Consider the following 16,029-nt stretch of genomic DNA (forward strand, 5'->3'; position numbering starts at 1 on the left):
CGACGACGTCGAATGATTCATCAAGCAGGCCATGCATGCGTGATGCGGCCGGCGGAACAAGAAAATGTTGCGCGTTCTATTCAGAGTTCATGCTAAGGCCCTGTTTGGATCATAGGATTTTCAAAGGGGTTCTAAAGGAATCAGCATTCCAATGTGTTGTCTCCTGTAGCAGCGTTTGGAACAAAGGATTTGCCACTTCCTTTCCGGAGGAAAATTTCCTGCACTACGTTTTGGAGGAAAACAAAAATCTACTCCGATCTCTTGGTTTCTTTCCCTTCACGAAGTCCGAGACAATAAGTTGCTCTGAGGCATCATTATTGTTGATGCTCTGCCAGCCACGCCCAACGCAGGTTGCTTCTACTGCGGCAACTTTCATACGCTAGTGGGTTCTGAGCTCTGTAAAACTTGATTTAGCACTCGTTGTCGGGGCTTGAGAGATCACAGGATACTTCCTCCATTTTTATTTACATATCGTATTAGCTTATTAGTTTTATTCTAAATTAAAATTAGTTAATTTTAACCAATTTGAAAAAAAAACTATACCAATAATTATACTATCCAATATATGTACTATATTAACGAATACTTCATGGTGGATTCAATAAAACAAATTTGGTATTATAAATATTATTATTTTTTCTATAAATTTGATTAAAATTAGCTAAATTTGATTTAAAATAAATCTAATACGATATGTAAATAAAAATAGAGGCAGTACGAGACAGATGGAATGAAGCGAATGTGAAATGATAGGAAGGATAGCAGGAGACATAAATGGATCGGAACACTAGGAAGGGGATAATAGCAAGCTTGGTAGGGCATTTATTAAGTTCCCAACATTGAACACCTTATAAGTGAAAAAAATAGCGACAAACTGGATTAGTTTTAAAAAAGAAATTGCGTAGAAAATTTCTAATCGCAAAGAATTAATGTTTACTTCCAAATATTCTACACGTTCCTATCCTGCGTTCCAAACACCCATGTTTGCATAATTCCTATATTTTCCATTACTCTATTTTGATACACGTTCCTATCCTTTTTCTATGTTTTCTCCCATTCCTCCATTTTGCATTCTTTCTTTGTTTCAAACAGGCCCTAAGCCAGTGCGCGTGAGCAGATGGCAAACCTGCAAAGAAAGCCTTGCTGAAGGAGACGGCCCAGTGGGCCCAGCACTCTGCTTGAGCTGCTGGTTTGTTCCGAACAGAATGCAGCGTATGTGGTTGGAAGAAATACCAAAAAGGGAGATATAGCTTCTAGTTTCGTCACGGTACAACAGAGAAAAGAAAGGCCATGGTCACGGTGTAAAAGGTTCTTCCATCAGCTTTATTAAGTAGATCGCCCGTTCTATGCGGGAATTTTATTCTCCGTGCGCACCGCTGCGTGCTATCCTGTCGCAGAAGACGAGTGAAGACGAGCGCACCGGCCGTCGCAGAACTGCGAGCTAGAGGAGGGGGAGTGGTGGAGCGGCCGTCGGCCGGGTGGGGTTAGACTTTCGGTGGGCGGTGACCGGCAGCGGGAGCAAGAAGGGCATGCGGAAGGCGGCAGTGGATGGTGGGGCGCGGCGCGGCTGCGAGAGCCGCCGGCTGGGGCGGAGGATGGGTGGAGGAAGAAGAATTTTCTACTATAGCTTCGCACGATTTCGCATAAGCTATGAATAGACACCCCCCGTTCTATGGGCCTCGTGCCCAATAGTCCATTCAGCTGCAGTAACTTTGTTAACATCCCGATCGAGATGTTTTGCAAAAAAAAGAACCCTGATACGTGTAGTTTTTAAGGATCTTTCGAGAAGTAACTTCTCAAGCAATGCTAGAGGGGGTTCTCGAAGATGCCATGCCATGCATGGTGCCATCTGATCCCGACGCCGCACATACCAGAAATCTTCCGGCTGAAGATCTTTATTGGTCCTGATCGATGATGAAGCCGATCTGAGTCGTCCACGTAGGCTGGAGAACCAATGCAAGATCGGTATGTGAGCCTGTTTGGTTTTCTATCAATTTTTACCACACCAAAATTAATTAAGGCATGCCAATAAAATTTAGCTATCAATTAATTCATATTTAAAAATTAATCACTTTAATAAAAATCATAGCAAGTTACTTGAAGCTTCTTAAAACTTATTAAGATTGAAGAAAGTGTTGGTCGGTACTAAACCAAATAACTATCTAAATTTCTTGCCAATAATTTAGCATGCCTTAATTTTAGCAAGTCAAGATAGCCAATATCTTGGATTGCCATGATTTTGACAAGGTAAAAATTGACATTCAACCAAGCAGGCTCTATGTGCCTGCATGTGTTATTCTGTCTCCTTCATTCCATCAGCGCGAATAATAAGCTGTCATCAGGCTCCCGCGATCAAGACCACACGACACGTTGGGGCTTCTTGATTGAATAGTTTACTCCCTGGTCGCCAATAGGTGGCGCGCCTAACATTGCAGCCGGCCGCCGCCGGAACGAACATTCTTCCAGCTACACCTACGCGCCTAAAGCCCCCGAGAACAAATCAAACTTAGAATGGCTTGGCAAAGTTAGAGGAGCGAGCATTACAGGTTGTCATCTCGGCCTCCAACAGCGCCGGACAAAACTGTGCTTGCTTCTTGCTTCTTGCTTCTTGCATCTCTTCTCGCTCTCTATTCTGGCTTTCTTTCGAGAACAATCTTTCTAGGGTATTCTCGAGTACCATTTAGGTCTATGTGTATATATACCACATTTTCAATGCCTTTACGCATAACGACAGAAGACTGTGTAATGTAGGTATCAGATCTGATACTTTTTTTTTAACACGCACGTACGGGCAGGTGCGTGCATGCCAAACAGAGTTGCAAGTTGCTGCAAGGAGTAGAGAATCGGGTGCGCGGCTGCGTTTTCTCGCTAAATAGAAACTTAATCATCACAGTCTTCTGCTAGTATATTACTTTGGCTTACTACTACTACTACTACTTCTATTGCTTGATGAGATTGTTGTTTTCATGACACTAATCTTCGCCATTCCGAGATACTCCCTCCGTTTCAAAATGTAGACTGTTTCGGTAAATTTAGATATATATAGCTTTTACTATGCACCCAGATAAATATTGTATCTATATACGTAGCAAAAATTATGCATCTAAATTTTTCAAAACGATCTGCATTTTGAAACGGAGGGAGTAGATAATAACTAGCATAATGCATAAAGAAAACATCATTCTTCCATGCAACCCTTGATTCATGCTTTCCGAAACTCTGACAAGCCGGATCGATCGAAATTCTGACGGCAGCATTGCAATGCAAGCCAGGCCATGAACATGCACGGATGCAATGCTTCCTGGCCCCGGCCCCTGCTGCTGTCTGCCGCCCTCCGTAGAGCTCCTAGATTGTGGACCGAGGTAGTACACGACAAAGGCGTACGGCACACCTAGGCAAGGCAAAGACTCCGCCGGCCCATCTTCAGCTTGCTTTCTGTGATGCCAAATATGCAGAGGCAGCTCAGCAAGTTCTGCCAGTATGGCCCCCCTTGCAGTAGCCTTAGCTTTGTAGAGGGGCTGACCACCGACCATACTTAGGGGTTAAGGATGTGTACCTCTATATATGCATGCATGCATCTGTTTACTCTTCGAGGTATACAACAATCTAGCTGTCAGATCACTTCTGAATTTAACATGTAATCTAATCAGAGAAAAGTGGCTGCAGAACAAAAAGGGATGATGCGATCGAGCTGATGGGCATATATTTTTATATGTATTCAGAGACGATGTATGTATTCATCATCAGCAGAAAGATTAGCAAAGATCATTATTGATTTCCTGTGCATGATTATATATAGGGTCTCTGGCGATCTGCTTCCTGGTGGTTTCGTGGCCGAACAAAAGGTGGAGACTCTTCCTTTTGGCCCAACTTCCAGCCCCCAACCTGTACAGATCGCCGCTTGCATTGCCAGCTGCTTTTGGGGCAGAATAAAAATAGCGAGATCACTCTACTGTGTTCTTCCGAGTTCATGTAGTATGCGTGAGAAAAGGAGACCAGCGCGTTAGGGCTTAGGACCTCTTAGCTTGATGAGATCCACTCTAAAGCCCTTGTAGTGACTTAAATTTAGCTAGATTGACAAAAAGTAATTGAATTTAGGTGGCAACAATCTCCGCCTAATCAGCCCACCTGAATTTTAAGTTGCAGCTGCCATCTATCGAAACTAACTGTCACCAGTCACCAGCTGGTCCTCTGCTATTATCAGGAAAAATGGACAGAGAGAAGAGAACCAGCAGAACTTCCACTGGTCCTCTCTCTCATACCCTCAGCTATCGACCGAAGCCAGCATCTGAGCCTGGAATATTGGGCGTACAAATAAAATCCAACTTGGTACCCCGAACAAAAAGATGGTGGTCACTAGCTAAATGATCACAATCCCGGCCACAGTCGATTCTCCAAGTGTTTCTTTTCTGCCTCTTGCATACGTGATGACAGTCGTAAAAGGTTCATTATTGGATAAACACACTGAATAAACAGCAAATGTGCCAATGATCTGTACGCTTGCTTGCTTGACCCAATGCAACTTGACCTGTTCTCTACTGAAAGTGTATTTGTGTTAGTGGCGTACTGGACCACGGCTAGCTCGGAGGGTTGCATGGAGCAGTGCAGTATTAGTTGCAATAATCAAATATAGTGATCGATATCGTAATCGCGGGAATATTGCTGTGGGCAGGATTGGACGGATCGGATCAGTGTTCCGAGAGAGGCAAAGGGGAACAGCTTGCAGTAACCCCCTAAACAAGGGCGACCTAGCTGCAAAGGCACAGATTCGGGGACTAACCTAAGCCAGCAAAGGCACACCACCGTTCTGAGTTTTGACCCGCGGTCCGTTGCCTTTCCACAGCGGCAAACTAGCTGCGGCGGCAAAGTAGCTTTTTTTGCAAGCATTACGACTCAAGTAAACTGAAAATTATCATCAATTGCCGTGATGATTATATTGTAGTAAATTGCAGAGACTGCATCCAAACATACAATAAGCTAGCTGTACATGCATGATGCTGTATGTTGTGCATGCATGACAACAAGCAGCTGCTAGAACAAGCATATGATGGGAGATATTTTTCAGACGGCTTTTGGAATAGTAGCTAGTGCTCATCAAGAACGAAATAAAGCGGTATAATTCTGTGTCCTCGTAGGCGAGAGAGAGCGATAGGCGGCCAATGGACAATGGTCGCCCAAAGATCAAGCTGTGCAGCAGCAGCAGCAGCTTCGTGCAAGAATGCAGCAGCATGGAATGCTTTCCACTTCTTCTTTTTCGTCCCTCTGATCGCCATAGCTAGCTGCTAGGGGCTCGGATCGAGCAGCGGAAAAGCAGAGGCCTGGAAACCACGCACCCCTTTTGCAGCGATGGAACGGAGTGCTCTCCCTCCCTCGCTCTCCGGCCGGCCGCGTTGTTCGCTCATCAATCATGTCATCTCCCGGCTCCCGCGGCTAATGCGTGCCCGATAGAGCGCGCGCTTTAGCATCCTTTATTTCACGCCGCCGATCTGGGCCGTCCACTCCCCCACGATCCTCCCTCCCGTACGCGCGCCTTTTGTTGGAACTTGCTTGCTTGCTTGCGTCGGAACCCTAGCCAGCTTGCATCCACCATCGTCCCATGGTCCTCCTCTCGGCTCCCTCGTCCCACCTATAAATTCAGCTGCCCCCCTCACCTCGACGCCATCATCGTTAAGAGCCACGCAGGGTCCATCAAGAAGAATCACTTATTAGACTCTAATCAGCACAGCTCAGCTTCTCTCTCACTAAACTTGCTGCGTGCTTGTCCTGCCTCGTAGAGATTTTTCTAGAAGAAGGGAGGCGGAAGAGAAGGAGGTCCGGACGACGACAAGCTAGCTCTACACGAAGAGACCAGCTTGGGCCGCCGCCGCCATGGGAGGCAAGTCGTTCTTCTGCCCGATCTTCAGCTTCCTGCGCAAGTCGAGGCGGTACGACGACGACATGAGCGACTGGGACGGCCGGACCGGGTACGTGCGCAAGGTGCGCTCCAGCGACGAGGACTACGGCGGCTGGTGGGTCGGCGAGCGCGACGTCGACCGCAAGGCCTCCGACTTCATCAACAACTTCCACCAGAAGAAGGTGGCCGTCTAGCCACGACAGACTACACCGTACCAACAAGGTCGTCGTCGAGATCGATCTACTACATACGGGGACGAGCGAGCGAACTCTCAACGTACTGTGTCACTGCGATGATCGACGGCGGCGGCCAGCCCGCCGGCCGGCGCACCCTCATGCAGCTACGTTAATTACATTTAGGTTCTTTAATTTGGTACATTCTTATATGTTAATGTATGTTGATTATATTAGTTTATCTCGTTTGTGATGTTATGACGATGCTGTGTTCATTTAATCGGAGGAGGAATAATTCTGGAGAGACCTATATGCATAAGTCTCTATTGTTTTGTTTGTGCTGTGTATGTGTATGTATACATGGCTGGGTATATATATATATATATATATATATATATATATATATATATATATATATATGATGTATGTGTCCTTCAAATACATATCACTTATCACCCACGAAATGATGTATGCATGGCCATGTTATCTCATATATACATGCACACATGCAACAATTCTTCTTTTGGGACTTGTATATATATACTATTTATTAGCAGCACTCTTTTTAATTTGTTCACCTTGCTTAGCATATGTAGCCCGTGCACATGCATTAATACGCTAATTAAGCTGTGGGAGAGATATGTAGTGCGCGAGCTATATTGCTGAATTCACGATTGCACTTTGTACTTCGCTTGGAACTGGCATCTTTTATTTGCACAGTAAAAGGAACCTATAGCAGGGGAAGCTTTCTGTAACTATGTGATAAATTACACATACATGTTTGCTAGTAAATTCAAATCCAGGTCTGATATTCATGTTTCTGTGTTCTTTCTGATATTCATATTTCTGTGTTCTTGGTACCTGTATCGATCTAGCTACCAGCACTAATTAATTAGCTCCATCCACATATATATTCACTTCTCAAGTACCCTTGAAGCAGTAATCCATTTAAGGTTGGCCAGGCAATATCTCTCCGAATCTAAAACGTTAAAATTCTTTGGTCTTATTTGTTTTACGGTGCTCCAAACTTTAATTTTCTATATATGTAACGGCGCCCCGAGAGCACTCCTTGTCTGCTAGAAGCTAAATTTGTAGTGTTCTAGAATCTTCTTCAACTTGTTACTTTTAAGTGATTATTATTGGATATACGCTTTGTTTGATGCCCAATTCTACAAACTAATAAGTGAATCCATTAAAATAGGAATTTGGCCCATTTCATTTGGCACTCAGGGTATTTCTCACAGCATTGATTCACTGTGTCTTGTGCTTACGGTTGTTTAGCACTGCTGAAACTTGTAAGAATGAAACAGGCAAACAGCCACTTACATATACCGCCACAGTACATGTAGAGGCTCTATTCCACTATCTAAAAGAAGTAAATAGCTTGTAGGTAGATATTTATAGGGATTAAGGATTCATGTAGGCAAAGCTGGATTACACTTTCGTAGTGGTTAGTGTGATGGTTTCATCACAATCTCCTGAAAGTCGAATTAATATACATCTTTTGTTTATTCTCTTATGTATCTTAATAAGAAAAAGGCGAAGAATATATGGGAAATGGGTCGAAATATATCCACTATATTTCGATCACATCTTTGTTAGGTCAAGTAAGAATAATAATATTAACAACAGAAACGATCTTTTGTTATTAGATGAGGTAAGAACAATATTAAAAATACAAGCTACTACGGCCTGGTTAAGTGCATTCTCCTTATTCCCATGCTGCTAGCTACTCCATCTAGCTATACATCTACGTCGTCTCTCTAGTCATAAAAGTAATATTTAATTTAGATTTTAGACTCTCCAACTGGAATACAACTGCGGCTACATTTTTCTTTTTTGTATAACATGTAACATACATGTGCTAAAAGTGTATTACCATGAAAATATTGTTTGACGATCAAGTCTACTCGTATTATTTTGAAATAGCGAAAGTCGACACATAAAAACAATCCGTACTGTAGTAAAAGTTGGATTATTGGTGGACCTCAAATGATCCGAAAACGTCATATTTGAAGGAAATTTGCTACCCTCACTGTAAAAGCTGTCCTGATGAGAGCAACTCTCTCTCTCTGAGAGCAACTCTTTAGTTAGCAGCAAATTGGAGCATGCCATTACCGGCCTAACCAAGCGGCCACATTTCCGCATCCGTCTGCTGTTAGCTAGCCGCCTGCCATTTCACATACCCTGCAAGCGAATTGAACCTAGCTAGGATCGGAATTCGGAGGGAAGGAACCTGCTGCAAGGGCAAAGCCGGCCCTTCCTATTCAGTTGCCAAACACACGCTGCAGGCCAGAATTGAACCTAGCTAGGATCGGAATTCGGAAGGAAGGAACCTGCTGCTGCAAGGGCGCGGCAAGGCCGGTCGCAGGACCTCTGAACTGAAAGCAGCTAGCCCGAGCGAATAAAGGGGGGCATGTGGCGCTCATCGATCGGAGGCCATGGTTTCCTCCAAAGCTAGCTGCAGCGTGCGCGGGCATCTAGCAGCTCGATCTGAGCGAGGCATCTTGCATCTACCACACGGCAGATCGGGAAAGCTAGCGAAAGCGACGCGTCGTGCTCTCCTGCCATGCGCGCGGGCAATTCAGCACCCGGATGTCTTGATGTCTCTCGATCGTGTGCTCCTCTTTCTCTGATCCGTGGATAGAACAACGGCGATGGGCTGCTGAATAATATAATGGAGTCCGTGTCCCCCGGCTCGATGGATCTCATCTCAGCGCTGCACATAGAACCCAGAAAGAAGCTGGCGTCAGAAAGCCGATGCAAAGCGCCCTGCTGCCTTCTTTCTTGCATGGCCTGATGGCCGGCCGGTCTCTGACTCTCGGTCCGCGGCGAGTTGCTGACACGTGCGGCGCGCATCCAGCAGATCATGAACGCAGCGTGTGGATGCATCTTTTTTTGGCTTGCTCCTCTCTGCTTTAATTTTCTTACTGGGGAAGAAGAGGTCAGGGCAGAGTGTCCTGCCGCGCCTGCCTAGCCGTAGGGTTGCGGCGTGCTCGATCGTCCGAGTGGCCTGCCGGGCCGGCCCCTCGTGGAGGGCATCTGTGGCCTGGACACACACCGTGACGCGAACAGGGGTAGCGCAAAAAGGTTTCTACCCAACTCCCGTGAGTGCTTTGCTTCACCAAGCAGTACCGCAACGTAAAAACATGTGCAGGCAGCATCATCTCCTGACAAAAGGATAGAGTTCCGGCCTTCTGCAAACTGCAGCTCAGCAAGCACAAGGGTTCATCACCAGCGCTACAGACGGCCAAGTTCCAAACAGAGGCCACCCCTGGCATTACCACAGGATGTGCATGGTCTGTCGACAGAAAGGCTTTTAGTTTACAACCAGTCTTTTTCTGGAACGCCACGTTGGTGCTACGGTTACAGGGTAACGCTTAACATCTCTCTACAGAGTTTACACCCAAAAGAATGTTGTCTTCGATATCCAGCTGCTCCTAATGCGCTGGAGAGCAATGTATTATCATGCATACATGGTACAACACAGATGTGCGGCCGAGGCAGAAGAAACCGTAGCTCAGCTCCGATGAATCTCGTGAGGAACAATGCTCGTCCTCCCATAATCTGCACATGTCTTGAAATCCAGGAAAAGAATGCGGAAGCTTGGGGCACTGGAGTCGATGCTTGTAGCATCGTTACAATACAGAAGATAAGATAAGATGGTGGTGCCAATCAATCTTCGTGCTCGTCTTCTCCTTCTGAGTCTATGGAAAGCAAGGAAGAGTAAAATCATAGCAAATTTTAACCTCAACAGAAGTTGGAAGAAGCTAATTGCACAGCATTTTACAAAATTTCATGTCGTGTAGCATACCAAAAACTTCAGACAGGACAGTGCTTACCAGATCGAACATCATCTCCAACATTTCTTGTCATGATTTGCCTCACAAGCATCCGATATATTAAAACCCACCAATATATGTGAAGAACAAGTAGTGAAAATAGAAGGGAGTTAAACACATAATAGTATATAGGACCGTCGAAATTGTGCTTCTTTTTATCCAAAGTCAACAATACCTCATAGCTGAAATGAATGGATTTAGTCAGATAATGTGCAAAGAATTCAAAAACATTCAGTCAGTTTTCTTCTAAAGTAAAGTGGTGAATCAGTATGGTAGCTTATCAGAATTTAACATGTTGGCTACAATAATTTATTATAATATACTTTGGACACTATATTATACGATAAGCAATCTCAAATTATTGTCCGTGCTGCATACAAAACTTTAATTGTGTTGTCATCTAAGTAAGGAGTAAGTTTCTTCAGGCTATAAGATGCTAACTGTAAGACTAAACGAAGGCTTGTTCCTTAGACTAGATGAAGTGAGTGTCCAACTTTTAACAAAGCATTGGGTACGAAACAAATAAGAAACTGGTGCCTGCTTTCATTCTTCTAAGACTTTGATGATTTTTCCTGGCATAAGAATCTGATGAGATTACTGAATCAGAACAGAACAATTTACCTTGTACTTCTCAGAATCCAGAATGGAAAATATGTGAGCCGGAGAAGAACCCATGAAACAACAAAAAGAAGAAATGAAACATTGGCAAGCCAATCACAATGGCTGTACTTGGACATCTTCCCTACTTCCAGGAAAACGTCACTTGCATCATGAATTGCCAATACTATAGAGCCAACTCTAGCGAATCTGGTTAACCAAGGAAAAGAAGTTTGAAATTAGAACAGATTGTCTATGAAATATGGAAGGAGTGACAAAAAAAAGTAACAAATCAGCAATGATGAATGAGAAGTCCTTTTACACTGATAGAACAATGCTGCGATTATGAAACAACAAAAGCTAACAACTATTCAAGACAAGAAACATACCTGAACACATAAGATAGAACGATCAGAACAACAGTAGCAACATGATGTGACATCGAAACGCCAAAGTCTGAACGCCTCGTTTCCCAAAACATAAGTGCAAATATGGAATATGTGTAGAATCCAGCAGCATACATGTACACCGCCTTAAGTTTCAATCTGAGAGTAAGGGCGCAACCATTAGATTTAGATCAGCCTGAGAACCAATAAGAATTTGTATCAGAAAGTACAGTGGAAGGATCAGAATTACTTTATCTTTTGATCAGGCCAAACTTGTTCTCCAGGTCCTACCCAAAAATATTTGGTATTGGTGAACCAAGGCTCATTATATGTGACTGACAGAGATAAAAGCTCTCCGGATAGGAAATAAACACATTTCCAAGCCGACTCCTTGAATTTTCTTATCTTCTTCCTTATTTCTTCTGTCTCATTATTAGTTCTCTGATGTCCTTTCCCAAGTATAAGCCTCCTTGCAACCCTCTGAAACATTTACATAGGAAAGCAGTGAAGTCAGCGATTAATACAAAACTTTGGAAGGAATGTCAAAGGTGTGAAAAAAGAGAGTAGGTGAATCAAAAGAGAAATCATTGGAACACCTGACTATAGAAGCACGAAAATCTATTCTGAAGGATGCCAAAACCGTATAACTTGTTAATGCAACCCTTTCCAAACAACATATTTCAGAGGCATAAACAAATCCAAACCCAATAATTGGCTAAACTCCATAGGTACTGATGAAATGATGTCAGCAGGTAAATGAAAATGTCTCAAGTTTAAAGATAACACAAATGATAGAAATGGATGCGCGCCAAAACTCCATTACCCAGAATATACAGTTATTTTACATTTCTTTCTGTACAATAACATTTTTTATAAAAGAAAAGTTTCAATTTTTCATCTATTTCAACTCAGCCCGTAGTCTCAACTCTCAACTACCTTCAAGTTAGCAATCTTTATAAATGTACATAATTTATTCTGCTGTAAAGCTTGTAATTCCACCTAATTAAATGGAAAAACTCTGCATCTCATGCCCAAAATACAACTGCCGACTGGTTACAGTTACTTCCAAGACTAGATTGTTCAGAAATATAGTTAGTAATACAAATTTTACCAACTGGTTACAGTTACTTCCCAGATCAGATTGTTCAGACATATAGCTAGCAATACAAATTTTATAGCCTCCTGAATGCAAATCACCATATAAAAACTTAACAGAGGAAACCAAGATGCAATTCAACAGAGAGAACATCAAAGCTCAGCAATATTTCTGGCCCCAGAAAATCAAGAGGGTGAAGCAAACTGCTCTCACGCTCCATGGCTGAGACTTCTGATATTGTCAATGGATTTACACTCCATTTTCCTAGCTCAAGATCCTCACCTGGCTCCCAAAAAATAAAAAGCCCCTTATGCCAAAAACTGATATTGAACATAAGACCTTCTATGGAAGTCACCATACTCATGAATCAACCGGGTAACTGTACTTCGTTTTAATACCATGCTAGCTATAATATGTACTGTTTACCATACTAAAAAAGCAACTGATCCTAAAAATAGTATCTGTGTGGGCCTGTTGCCAATTGCAGGCAAATACCGCAACTCTCTAGTCTTCAAAGGCCATTCCGCAACAGCTGCCAACATACTGACATATGAACCAACCATTTCTTCAGGAAACCTGCTCGCGGCTGCAAACCAACCAACCATGCTACTCCCTCCTTATCAAGAACCAATGTTAAAAAGCAGGCATCTCCATTAAATTCCATTACCTTCTATAACGGAAGCTGCATAGCATTAGCATTGGCCTAGTTCTGGATTCAAGGACCACCAATTACAAAGGAGCAAAGCTTGCACTGCTAGGCTAGGCATATTTCAGTGGCCAACTCCGATAGACTTGACACTTGAGTTCCGAACCAAACAATTTAGACGACATAGGAGTCAGAGAGAAAAGGAGAGAGAATGCTACGAGAGCAAAGAAATGATATGATTTAGATCTTCCAAAAAGCTAATCATTTGAGACCGGAAAGAAACAATAACTGAACCAAGCGCTTTCCACGTGTCAAATTAACCAGGATACGCGCAACGATTAGATGATTAGACACTAAAAATAGCGTCTTGTTGTTGCACGCAAGATGATTACGTAGATCACTAAAAATAGCGCCTTGTTGTAGCACACAAGACAGGTAGTTTAGTTCAGCTAAGGCAATTGTACAAGCTGTGATTAGAGCTGAGGAACCCAGCAAGAGTTGAGGCGAATTTTTCGGCAGCAAGCAACGCGCTGCTCTCTTAAGCGCCAGAGACAAGAAACCTTGACCGACGCAACCGGAGAACGGAAGAAAGGAAGGAAGGAAGACGGTGAGGGCGGGCGCACCTCGAAGACGAAGCGGTCGAGGAAGAAGCGGACGGTGGGGAAGAAGAGGACGAAGGCCGGGAGCGCGAGGAAGTCGTCGTACGCCGGGTAGGCCTCGCGCTCCCAGTCCACCTGCGGCAGGAGCCGCCCCGCCGCCGCCCCGAGCCCCATGTCCCCGGTTCCCCCCGGCCCCGGCCGAATCGGAGGCCGCCTCTGGAGAGTCCCGCGGCGGCGGCGGCGGCCAGAAGGATCGACGGGATTGGTCCCGATTCGGCGGCTCTGGGCAGGAATGGCCTCTGGGGGAGCCGGCCGGGTGGACTCGAGCTGTGTGGCCCGCGGCCGCCTCTGTGTTTACCTCTGTGATGAAGAATGCGATATTTTTTCACTCTTCTCCCCCCGTGTTTTTCTTTTCTCGGGTCCGTCTTTGTACTGGCGGCCTTCGGGCTGCGGAGATACGGTACGGAAAATTCCGAGGCCTTGGGAATTGTAGCGAGGTGGCCGACATCGACACGAATATGAATGGTTTTGCCTTACTTTTTTTTTAAACGTGCGCTGTTCCAAACGGGAGAGCTAGTCGTGCTAGCAGTCACTCAAGAACCCGTACCGCGTCCTGATTAGCTTATCGAACATAAGGGATTTTAAGTATAAACTTATTTCAGAAAAGCAAAAGGTTCTGACATCGGCGGCGACCGCACATCACCCTTGAAGCCCAGCGCGAATTATTCATATAGTTCTACTGTATACGTGTATTTCTTTTCACTCGTTTATTAATAATTGAACCATTACTTGAGAGATTCTATGCCATTTCACTTCTAGCTATAAACAATAATACTAGAAAACGCGAGGTGGCGATGATCAGGGGCGGATTCGAGAACTGCCAAAGAAGGGGTGATGCTCTAAGCTTAATGGAAGCTCAAGTATCTTGCATGTTTAATTTTGTTAAGTCTCCATTGATTTTTAATCTCCAACCAAGGCTGTAGCCTGGGCAGCCAGGGTTCTGAATCCGCCGCTGACAATGGTTAAAAGGTGGGATTCCTAAAAAAGGTTGTGGGAAATCCGGCCTTTTTCAAAAGATTCGAGGTTTTCGTGTGTGACCGAGGAAAAAATGTTTCAGTAAGAATATGAAATTTGACTAAATTTAGAGTCTGCTCGCTGCGGAGATATTTTGGGAAATCATTGCTACCGTTACCCATGCTCCCGCAGTAAAATTGTGCAAAAAGAGAACTTATGCTTGATCTGAAATTGCAGCAACCCAAACCCCCTACGTCGCTCTCCCAGGCGACTCGGGGGCGCCCCTCACTGCCGCCCACTCCCACCCTCCAGGTCAACTTCGGCAGTGGCCGCCGCCGACCGTTCGGGAGACGGCAGCCGCCCGCGCCGCCCCTCCCCTCCTCTCTCTTCCCTTCGCCTCCCACCTCCGGCCTCGAATCCTGACTGCCATTTCGAGCTCCCCGTTGTCCGCTGAGGCCAGATCCTGCCTCCCCCTCACCGGATCTGGTGCCCTCCGAGCCGGATCTGACCGTTCTTGGCCATCCTTGGCAGGCGCTGCGCTGTTCCGCCTCGTGCCGGGGCTTCTGCTCGAGGGGCTCAGCTGCCGCCGTGGCCCTCGCGCCCTGGCCGTTCTCGGCTGGCGCCGTCGGGGGATGCTTGGCAGCCGCCGTGGCCCTCGCGCTGGGGCGTCTCGCGATAGCCCTTGCCCTCCGCGCCGCGGCCTCCCTGGCGCCTGTTTTCGCCCCCGGCCGGGAGTCCTCGTGCAAGAGCTAACCCTCCCTGGTGGGTTAGGGGCGTCCTACCACGACCCTTGCTGGTGGGTCGGGGTGCGGCTTGGATGCGCCACCACCTCTCTGGCGGCCAGTTCTGCGCATTTGGTTGTGCGGGCCGCGCCTCCTCCGGCGTCATGCTCTTGTCGTGGGGGTTTGTGGCGCTCTAGTGGAAATTCTTTTGCTCTGGGAGGCAGTGGGGTGAAGGCGAAAGTCTAGGGCCTGTCTATCGGCCACTGACGGCGACGCCCTAGGGCACCGTTTACCTTCTTGAAGGCGTCATTTTCCCCACTTCTATGGTGTGCTCTCCGGGTGAAAACATTGACCACATTGGTCGGATGACGACGGCGCTTGTGGCGTCGCTCCTTCCTTCGAGGCGTCGTCTTGGAAGCTCTACTAGTTGCTGATTGAATCGTTGCCGAGCTTCTGCCCCCTTTCGCTTGATCTTGGTGGCGGTTCTCTGCGGGGAGCTCCTGCTTCTGTGCCTGCCTTCGCCCTATTTCTTCCACCTCGTCCGGGTTGCATAGATCGTCGCTGGCGGATGCTTTGCCTTTCCTCTTCACTGGCGGATGCTTTGTCGCCCCTCTTCGCTGGTGGATGCTTTGCCACCCCTCTTCACTGGCGGATGCTTTGCCGCCGCCATCGTATTGGTTGTTGATCACTTCGGGCGAATGGTTTGCTGCTTTGGTTTGTTGGCTAGGTGGATGCTTTGCCACCTTCGAGTTTGGAGACCTTACGCTTCTTTTAGGGTGGTGTTTCTTTTAGCAGATTGCTTGGTCGTGTCTAGATTTGTAGGTTCATTTGTACTCCCATGTTATTCTTGATGTTTTAATCGTGCTGTTCGGATCGTCTGCTACTTACTTGGTGGGTGTCTTGTAACCGTCTTAATAGATTCTATCTATTAAGGTTTATTCTTGTCGTATTACTTTCCATAAAATACGTGCTTAGCACGTTCCGGAAAAAAAATATTACCCATGCCCCCAGACCCCGAATGATGTTGTCAGTTCTCAAAAGAACACACGGATGAATAACGG

The 16,029-nt window shown here is 45.6% G+C and overlaps 1 protein-coding gene across 1 annotated transcript; it reads right to left on the minus strand.

Annotated features, from left to right (window-relative positions):
* Positions 1–9,253: 9,253 nt before the first annotated feature.
* On the minus strand, positions 9,254–13,622 carry LOC112873397 (ASC1-like protein 1). Its single transcript, XM_025936363.1, has 6 exons — positions 13,257–13,622; positions 11,142–11,371; positions 10,895–11,050; positions 10,530–10,715; positions 9,909–10,090; positions 9,254–9,773 (listed from the first exon to the last, which is right to left on the minus strand). The coding sequence occupies exons 1-6, from the start codon at positions 13,404–13,406 to the stop codon at positions 9,742–9,744; spliced, it is 936 nt and encodes a 311-aa protein (XP_025792148.1). The 5' UTR covers positions 13,407–13,622; the 3' UTR covers positions 9,254–9,741.
* Positions 13,623–16,029: the final 2,407 nt, after the last annotated feature.

This window comes from Panicum hallii, chromosome 1 (genome assembly GCF_002211085.1).
Source record: "Panicum hallii strain FIL2 chromosome 1, PHallii_v3.1, whole genome shotgun sequence".
Lineage (NCBI taxonomy): Eukaryota > Viridiplantae > Streptophyta > Magnoliopsida > Poales > Poaceae > Panicum > Panicum hallii.